Raw genomic sequence first — 9,664 nt, 5'->3', positions numbered from 1 at the left:
TATATATATATATATATATATAATTTACTATATGCTACCCTGCCTAGGAAAGGGAACAGGGGAGCTCGCTTGCCCTTTTAATTTCCTTTCTCACACTTTTGTCTACAGAAGCCTGCACCATAACTTCCTTAAAAAGCATTTTTATTTATTCCATGGTCATTTTTAGGCTGTTTGTTTTTAAGCAGTGTTCCTTGCAGAAGCAATCTGCTGTGCTTTGCTTGATACCATCACTAAACAGAGACGTGCTGTTGTATCTGATTAGAATTTTAATTGTACAAATGTAACCTTTGCCACGGCATTGTGCTCTTAAAGTGGTAAAATGATCCCTGCTGTGCTGCTGCCTGATAGTTTTCTCTTTTTAAAACCTGCATTGAGCAGTGTTACAGCAGTGCAAAACACAGATCAAGAAATTTGTATCCTGATGGACAGTTATCCCTTCAGGCACGAAAAATGCCAGTTTGACATCCTTTCCATGTCATGTATGAACATAGCAGAGTTCCAATAAAAATACTAATCAGTCAGGAATAAGAAATGTTACAGGACTGACAGATAACATTACATTTTTAAGGACCATGCAAAATTTAAAAGGAGGTTCAAACAAGATAAGATAGTTGCTCACAGCAGCTCAAAGTGACAAAGAAACTGGAAATAAGCTTCAGAATTTTAAGTGTAAGTACCTCCTACATATATGCTTGTATTCATAGGGAATATACTTTATTCACTAAAAATAGAAGAGCTTTTTGGTATAAAGTACAGGGCAGGGCTGGAAAGCTTATCCAGTCTGTCTGTCCATATCACCTGACCTAGGAAGGGATGCTGCTTCTCCTTCTCCCCGAGGTCCTTAGAGCACTGTGAGCACTGTAATCCCCAAAATGCTTGCACCAATTACAGCTCTCCTTGGGACTTTGCAGACTTCACAGGCCAGCAGGGACTTTATCAATTGCTGGGCAGCTAAACAGGTTACTGAAGGCAGATGTTTCCTGCTCTTTATTGAGACTCTCTGGGCCCCTAAATCTGGCAATGGCATCAGGCTCAAAGCTGAAAGCTGTGTTTGCATATGTTGTGTGACATGGTTTGGGACACCACTTGTTGGAGAAACTGTTTATAAACTGTAGACAGAGTGAATAATATAAAGTTTGAAATTCTGGGTCCTGTTCTGAGCCAGTTATAGTGATCTGAAGAACGAAATGACACAACAGGAAATGCAGAGTTAGTAAACAAAAATCGTGTATGTTCCACAGCAATTGTGTGGAGTCATCTTCTGACTGAGTTAGGAAAGAGAGTTTCTGGAAATTAATAATCCCTCAGGAAAAAGAGAATTCTGGTTAACTCTGGGTGCATTATGTAGAATTACATATGTGACATTCCTATTGATTTCATATCAGGAATAATTCTCAAGCAATGACTTATGAAACATGCCATTGTTCATGAATAAAAGTCAAACTGTTTAAAGCAATTCACTGGCAAGCTGCTGTATTGCTGCTGGGATATGGCTGCCTTCAGAAAAACATTCTAGAGAGGAAGTTTTTCTTACATTTATCACAGAACAATGTATTCAGGAGTAGTTAAGTCATGTGGGCATGGTCTTTACTGAGGTGGTGACAGACCTGCAGAATGAAAAAGTGAAATGAAGAGTGTGAAGAGTGTTCAGTTCCAGGTGAGGGAGTCACCGAGGGAAGATGTGGGTGCTGGAAGTGCCCAGCACTTGTCACCTCTGTTAGTTCCCTTCCTACAGTGCTGGTGTAGCTGAGCCTGCTGGGCAGGGCTGTCCCACAGCAAGCACATCTCAGAGCAGGGGGCTGATGCCTTGAGAGGCTCCCTGGAGCAGAGGCTGGACAGAGTTAAAGGAATAATGTGGGATAATATTTATTAAAAACCCTTCCAAAGGTTCACCTTGAGCAGTGCAAGAGCCTGGCTGTGGCTGTACCCAGGATGGATCCTGGGTCAGGAGTTTTCACACTTTGATCAGGTTTGGCCTATGTCCATATTGGGGTTAATTCTCCAATTACAGCTTCAGGTTATGCTGAAGATTTCTCCCCTCAGTTCACTGTTGTTTAAACATTTTGGGGCTGAAGCTGCAATGATGTCCTCGGTTCTGGGGCTGGAAATTGTCGTGTCTGCCCGAGCTGTGAGGAGAACTTGCCGACACTTTATGTGAAGCTCAGAGTTCCATCCTGATGCAGTGCAGGATCTGGAAAACAGGAGAGCTGAAAGCTCAGGTGTCAGTGGTGACGGTGTGTCTGTGTGTCCTTGCAGCTGCACGATGAGCTGGAGAAGGGGGAGAGGGAGAACGCGGAGCTGCAGGAGTTCGCCAACGCCATCCTGCAGCAGATCGCGGATCACTGCCCCGACATCCTGGAGCAGGTCGTCAACGCCCTGGAGGAGTCCTCCTGACCTCCACCAGTCCTCCTGGCCACCAGTCCACAGAGCAGCACACCAGCAGCCAAGCCCAGTCAGTCCACGGAGCCGTGGGAGTGGAGAGCAATGTGAAAGACAGAACGTGGAATAGAAACTTCCGGTGCACCTTTGACAAAGAAAACAAAGGCAAAAAAAAACCCTTCTAAAAACTTCATGCTCTCTAGGTTCTTCCAGTCTATGATTAATCAGCCATTTTTGTATTCATCTTTTCACTGCCTTTCTACTTTAGAACCCAGTTCCTCAGTGACTTTGTTGGTTGTGACTTTTGGATACAGCTAAGCAGAGCTCTTCCAAGTCTACTGAGCAAAGAAGAGGGGATCCACTGAACACAAGCAGCTCTAGTTCTCCATGAGGTTGCAGAAGAGTAGCCCTCACCTTTCATTAATACATTGCTTTTTCCTTCTTATCTTCTTCCCTTCTTCCTGTTTTTTATTTTCATGAAAGCTGAAGGCCTGAATTTCTTAGTGCTAAAGCCAAACCTGAGTGTGCCCTGATTATGGCTCATGACTGGCCAGCATCAGCTAGCTCAGGTCTTGCTGCCTGTCTCAATGCTTCTTATGTTCTTAAATAACAGAGTGAGGAGAGGAAAGTTTCCCTACTTGCTCCTGTTTCATCTAGCAGCTGGGGAGAAAAGGTAGGGATACTGGTACTTTCTGTTTACTTAACTTGGGTTTTGATTGTTCACTGGTCTGACTCTGAAGTGCTAGGTGGGGCATTTTTTTGAGGTAACTGTTTTCATCTGTTGATTTTGGGGGGGATTTTAGATGAGTTTTCTCATCATAGTTCTGTGTCTCCTAAGTTCTTACTTTATAGAGAGCTCTCTCCCTTGGAGCAGGTGTGGTCAACAGGTCAGTTCCCAGCTTTAACTTGTATAGTTTGTCCAGTTTTTCAGGCCATAACTTTGTGAACACTAGCTGTCATCAGAATAGTCTTAGGCATTCTGTAAATGAGAAATTTGCATCATTTAGCTTAAAAGTAGAATTTTAAAGCTAAGTTAGGTAAATCAGTAGCATAGTCCTTACTATAATTATAATTTAATTTATTTTTGTTTAGCTTACATTGAATTTGAGTTCAGAGCAATAACCCTTATGAAGAGGAGCATCTCTGCTGGAGTTGGCACCCAGCTGAGTAGATAGGTGTAAAATCACAGCTTTACTTAAACCAGTGCAATTCTTCTGTGTGTGTGAGAGGCCTTAGTTCTATTCCCATCCACCTTCAACACTCGTTACAGCTCCTGCTGATAGGTAACATGACCTGAAATCCCAGGTCAGTTTGTCATTGTAGCAAGTCAGAAATCCTATTTTATGAGTAGGGCTTGGGTGTTCATTCTTGGGCTATGCATTAATGGGGAGACACGTTTTTTCCTGGCTGCCAGTGGTTATGTGTGTCTGGGGGCATCTGCAGGACAGAACCCTGTAACACGTCCCCACGTCCTCCTCAAAGGAGCTGCTGCCTTTGGCTGGCTCATATTCACTTCAGAGAGCGAGGGGAAGGCAAAAGGAGACCAAATATCAACACAGCACTGGAAGAAATCCTGGTTTTCTAGTCACTAGCTAATTATGGATCCCCTCAGTAAACTTCCCATTCAGAGCTGCAGTTTAATTCCATGTGGCTTACTACACTTTGGGCTTAATCACTAGGCTGTTAGCTAAGGAAAATGTTGCAGGCCCTTTCAAGAAAACTGCATTTCTTGTGTCTCTCAGATCCACAGCACAGCTCACCTGTAGGTCTTCCACACCTTGTTTTTATCTTTAGAAGTGACCAATGGCTTCCAGCAGAAAGGAGATCAGCAAAAGTTTGAGTAAGGGAAGATGTACCCTGTAGATCTTCCAAACAAGAACTGAAAATTGGGAAAAACTAAAACTTTACGTAGGCTCTATTGGGAATTAGCTGATTTAAAATAAATCACATCCCCATTGATTCTACTGTAATAATTCAGCAGAAGGAGCTGCATTCATAGCCAGGGTGTCTAGGAAGAAGTCTCAAAAAAAGAGGCAATTTTCAACTTTTGCAACTTTGGAATTGCCAGTGCTTTGCAAATCAGGAGAGCTAGCTTTAGTTCTTCCTGTCATAGCAGCCTGTGTCTGAAGCTTTTTTTGTGTGTCATTTGTGAGGGGAGTAATGGGAACCTGAATGTGTGGAGGGGGGGAATGCCGGAAGGCCAGCAGACAGTGACTGTACACACTGCTGGGCCCTGCCTCATGCCAGAACCACCCCTTTGCTCCCATTATTTGAGTCAGCACGTTTCGATAGGAGCTGTTGTTTTGAAATCTTTCCTCTTGCTTTTTCTTCATCACCCCTAATTACTCACTCAAGGAATTTAATGCCGCCTGTAAAAGCATCAGAGCCATCAGCCCAGCATCATCGGCCACCGCCACCCCTCCTGACTCTCTCATTAACTTATATGGTCAAACCTCCAGCTGCCCTGGTTCCCTGCTGTAAAACAATCCTTCCTCTGTGAGAAGCTGTGGAATTTCCCTTATCGATGGTTCAAATGACTCCTGCTTGTAAACCTCTTACTGAGATGTTCCTTGATAGCGTTTCTGCTGGAGGCAGGGGGAGGGGATGGGAGCCAGGGGCCATCACTTCGGGCTGTTATTTCAATTCCCTGGCTCTCCTGCCTTGCCCACACATGGCAGGGAAGTGCTGCTGCTCCCTCAGCATCTCCAAGTCAGCTTGTGGCTGCATTTCTGTAGTTCAGAGTGCCCCAGGCGAAGGCCCGGTGCTGTCACGGCAGCGTGTGCAGGATCTGTGTGTCGGCAGCCCGGTGAAGCTCGCTGTTTACACATCTCCCATCCTCTTCCCAGGGAGGATTCGTCAAGCCTGGCTGGTTTTCACGCTGGCCATTTGGTCCTTTATCTGCCAGCCACACACCTGCTGTTCCTTCCATCTGAATTGTTGGGCCCTGGCGATTTTCTCGTTAACCACTGCTATCTCCTAGGTCTTGTAGGCTTCCCATCTTAAAGATTGATCTCTGTAAAGTGCTTTCAGGGAGGGAGCAGATCTCCTTCAGGAACAATCTTGATCCAACTTGATCTCCACTGAACTGTTTCAGGTAATCTCTGATCCTGTGTCAGCAGAGATCCTGTGGTGAACAGCTCGAGGAGCTTTGGGCTTTGGGAGGTACTGCTGGCCACCATTTAGTGCTGAACATGACCACTGAAAGCTTTTTCTTTTCCCTTGTATGGAGTGCCACACCACTGGCCTTAAGGCAACAAAGGGATTTTATCCTCATAACCCATCATGGAATTGAATATGAGGCACATGGGAGAAGGGCCTTATGTGGCATACCCTGCAGTGCTGATCCAGCTGCCTAACCCACCACTGCTCTTTTAGGATTGTATTCCCAAGTGTCAGCAGCCAGGCCGATGCAGTTTCCTACCACAGCAGTCCTGCAGTGCAGCAGCTCTAGGAAATCAGGGGCCTTTCCCAGGGACCCCAGGGAAATTTGCTCTTTCTTCTCCTGTTGAATGAAGCTCCATTTTCTCCAGGAGCTGTGGAAGTTTCAGCTGCTTTGATGCTACTTTTTTTCCTTCTGAGCTTCTCTTCATTTGTAGAGAAGCTGAGAGATGTAAGGACTCTAGGAGCTGTTTGTAGGACATTAATAAGGTCATTTTGGCAGGGTTTGGGCTAAAAAATAACTGAAGCCTGAAGCCCAATGTACACTGCAAAAGCTGACACTGCAACCACACTTGTTCACGATATCCACCAGTCCAAGTCCATATTTTCCTCTGAATCCAACCTCATGTAAAACACTAAAAGGACATAACACTAGAATTGCAGGGTGAGGACATGAGCACTGTTTGCCATTGGAAGAAGAATTACCTGGCATGCTCCCAGATGAAGCTCTAAGCTTCTCCAAGTACTCTCTCTCGTTTTGACTGCCTTTAACCAGCTTTCACTCCAGAAAATGCCAAACCCTCCTTGGAGTATCCAGTTTTTGCCAAGTCCTGGGGACAGAAGGTCTGACGTGACGCGCGGAACCCCGTACGCCGTTTCTCGTTGCACGGCTGGAATATCCCTTCTCTAGAAAATTTCCTGGTACTTTTGGGCTCTGAAATTTGCACAAGGGAGCATAAATGTCATAGATCTTGCAGAGATAACCCTGGTTTTTGAACCAAAGGGGCACCTCTTTTCATTTGCCCTGTAATTCCCACCCGTTCTGCTGCTAGGGCTCAATTTGTTGGGAAATTTTCACATCTGAAGAGGGTTGATAGGGTTGAGTCCCCACTCCTGTACTAATTGCCAATAGCTGCCACTGCAGGGCTCTTTACAAAGGATGTAGAGTCATGCTCTGATACCATTTTAAAGCAAAAAATGTCACTCTATACGTAACACGTACGTCCCTCGAATGACTCCAGTGAAGTGCTGAAGGGAAAAGTACAATCAAGGCATCTGATACTGAGAGGAAGCCTCTCCTCAGCTCCACGCCAGCACTGGAAGAGGGACCTGGAGAGGCTGTGGAAGGCTGTGGATAACCAACACTCAGTGTGGATAACCAACACTGCCCCAGCGGGGTGGGAGGGTCGGGCACGGGGCACCAGGGGCCAACTCTGCTGACCCCTCTCATCCGCGTGGTGAGGAAGAGGAGTGTCAGGGGGTTTTTTTAAACACAACAATGTTTTTAATTGTTTTTTCCACAAAAAAATGGAAGGAACCTTATGCAACAGCAGATCCTTCTGAACAAAATGGCTGTGTCCACTGACTATTTTTAAAACAAAAAAAACAAAAAAAAAAAAAAAAAGAAAAAAAAGAGAAAAACTGTTTCAAAACTTTTTAGTGTCAAAAGCATAAACTCAGAAATCCTGACTTTTTCCAGTGTGTGTGGTGAGTGCTGTAACCCTGTCATCAGTATCTCCCCTGACTTTTTCAGGGGTGTTTTTTTCTCCTGTTTTGTTTTCTGCTTGTCGATATTGTCTGTGTGGTCCTAAGGCTGGGGCAGTTACCAACAATGTGTGTCTGTTGTCAGATTGAAAAAAAAAAAAAAGATAGTAGTAGAACTGAAAAAGATGTGTTTTAAAAAATATATAAAAATAAATTTCATTAAAAGGAATTCAAGTAAAGAAGCAACAAAGCCATGACTCCTCCTCTCAGGATTGTACAGAAAAGGATTTGTGGGCTTATAATTATAACCAGTTGCCTTTCACAGGCTTTTGAGGTCCAAGGCAGCTTGGCCTCTTAGGAAATGTTACAAACCCTGTATAAATTCCTGCTTTCCCAGGTTTATACTGTACATGTGTAAGACAGAAATGGGCAGAATGAAACAGTGTTTTGGAACTCAGTCTTTTCTGGTGACAGTTATCAACACCAGGTGTCCCCTAAAATGGGAACCACAGATGTGAATGGGCCAAAAGCAGTGGACAAATGTTCTGTGTTCTCCATCCCACCCCTTATGGCAGGGACACAATCAAGTGAAGACCAGCTAGTGCAGGTAGTTGTGTGTAGGTTCATTCTCAAGGTTGGGTTTCCTTGCCTCTGGTGTTGGTACCCAAGCGTTTTGGGGCAGGAAAGGACCAGCAGCCACTTTCTGCTCTGGATGTACCAAGGACTTGCATTGCTTGAAAGGAGCAACATGAGGTTAAACTGGTGTGTAAAGTTAACAAAAAACCCCTGACAAATGGCTTTACCTATGAACACAGGTAAACAATTTCAGTAAGCAGATGTATTTTTATTTGTGTTGTTTGTCCCCATTTTGCAAGCTAGGTTCACATCTTGAAAACCAAGTCCATTTGGTTTTAAGTAGGTATTCCCATTAGGCTCTTGGTGCTTTGGTAGGGCTTTTTGTTCAAAATATTGGCTTCTTCCACTTGGAAACTAGCAAAAAATGGATCCATTGGTCATGTATACTTCTATTTGTTATAAAATGTGGTTACCTTAAAAACCAAATTTGAAGCCAAATTTTAAAAGTAGACATTGTTGCTTTTATCTGCCCCATCTTCCCAGCCCTCTGCAGACAAGGCCAAGTCCTCCCTGCCCAGGGGTGGCTGCATTTGGCCCCTCATTACACACTCATGACAGTATAACTGGGGAGGCTCTCGTGTAAGATGCCTTTATTTGTTCAGATGCTGGAGGAGGACGAATCCAATGGGACCACAAACAGGGGAATAACTTCTGTGCTAGCCCAACATGCTGCTCCAAGCCCACTAAAACAGTAAATTGCCGTTTCCTTCCAAGGCAGCGAATGAGGAGAGCTGCACAAATCATCTGTGGAGTTGGGTTCTGGGGGATGCTCCCTGCACTCCACACACACAGATCTCTCATTTGCTTTGGAAGAGACGTGTTGCACTTTAGTGGAGGGGGAGGCAGGCTTTAGGGATGGGATCTAGTGTACTTGAATTCCTTTTGGAAATGACAGCAGCGGGAGACATTGGTGTCCGTGATGCAAGTGCGCACGCTGCCTTCAACTTGTATGTGTTTTATTGCTGGAGTCATGTTACTGACAGGATAATGAAATTGCAAAGAAAATGTGTTATATTCAACTTTGCCTTGATAATATAAACACTTTGTTCTTTTTTTTTTTTCTTCTTCTTTTTTTATTCACAGACTAAGTTCATCAGGAAATTATAAAATTATTTAAAAATTCTGTGCCGTGTTTTGATTTCAGCGTGTGTTGTTTGGTGTCCTCTCCTGCGTGCCCAGGGTGGGAGGACAGGTAGGAGGGCTGAATGGCTGCAGGGCTGTTCCCTGAGACCAAGCTTGAGGTCCCAGTTGTTGGGGACGAGCGTGCTGCACCACGTCCCTGGCAGGGCTGATGGGCACAGCTGGGGCTGCCTACAAGGTGAAGGTGAGGCACTGGCAATCCCAGGGGTGTCCCAGGTACCCCTCACACGTCAGGTGAGTGGAGATAAAACATCTGCTGCTTCAGTCAGCTGTTCCCTTTGTCTCTCCTGCCTGTTTTCCAAGTCAGTGACTTAAATGTTGCTAATGGGTGACTGAATTCCAGATGTGCATCCCGTGTTGAGTCAGCGTGGGGATCGCATCTTCCAGAGCAACGTGCCCGGAAAGCCTTGCTGTGGAAAGGCCAGCAGGGCTGTCCTGCTGAAGATGTTCCTGGTGAAACCTGGATGTGGGTCCTGTCCCTCAGGAGCAGAGGAGAGTCGTGGCTTTGTGACACAGGATGAGCTGTGCTCCCTGCAGCGCTGGCGGAAATGGGCTCTACCCAGTGTCCAGTCTCCAGATGTGTTCTGATGACATGGGAAATTGCCTGAGTAATGTCACCATAAAAATCTCATTTTTCTGCTGGTTT

The 9,664-nt window shown here is 45.0% G+C and overlaps 1 protein-coding gene across 4 annotated transcripts in view; it reads left to right on the top strand.

Annotated features, from left to right (window-relative positions):
- Nucleotides 1–8,934, top strand: part of ERC1 (ELKS/RAB6-interacting/CAST family member 1) — a 284,117-nt gene extending 275,183 nt beyond the window's left edge. For all 4 annotated transcript variants that reach the window (XM_015627633.3, XM_015627634.2, XM_015627636.3 and 1 more), the window contains one exon: nt 2,257–8,934. In XM_015627633.3, coding sequence (XP_015483119.1) covers nt 2,257–2,394 — 138 coding nt within the window. In that variant the 3' untranslated portion in view covers nt 2,395–8,934. The remainder of the gene's footprint in view (nt 1–2,256) is intronic.
- Nucleotides 8,935–9,664: the final 730 nt, after the last annotated feature.

Source organism: Parus major, chromosome 1A, assembly GCF_001522545.3.
Source record: "Parus major isolate Abel chromosome 1A, Parus_major1.1, whole genome shotgun sequence".
Taxonomy (NCBI): domain Eukaryota; kingdom Metazoa; phylum Chordata; class Aves; order Passeriformes; family Paridae; genus Parus; species Parus major.
This window is presented reverse-complemented; position numbering and strand designations above follow the sequence as displayed.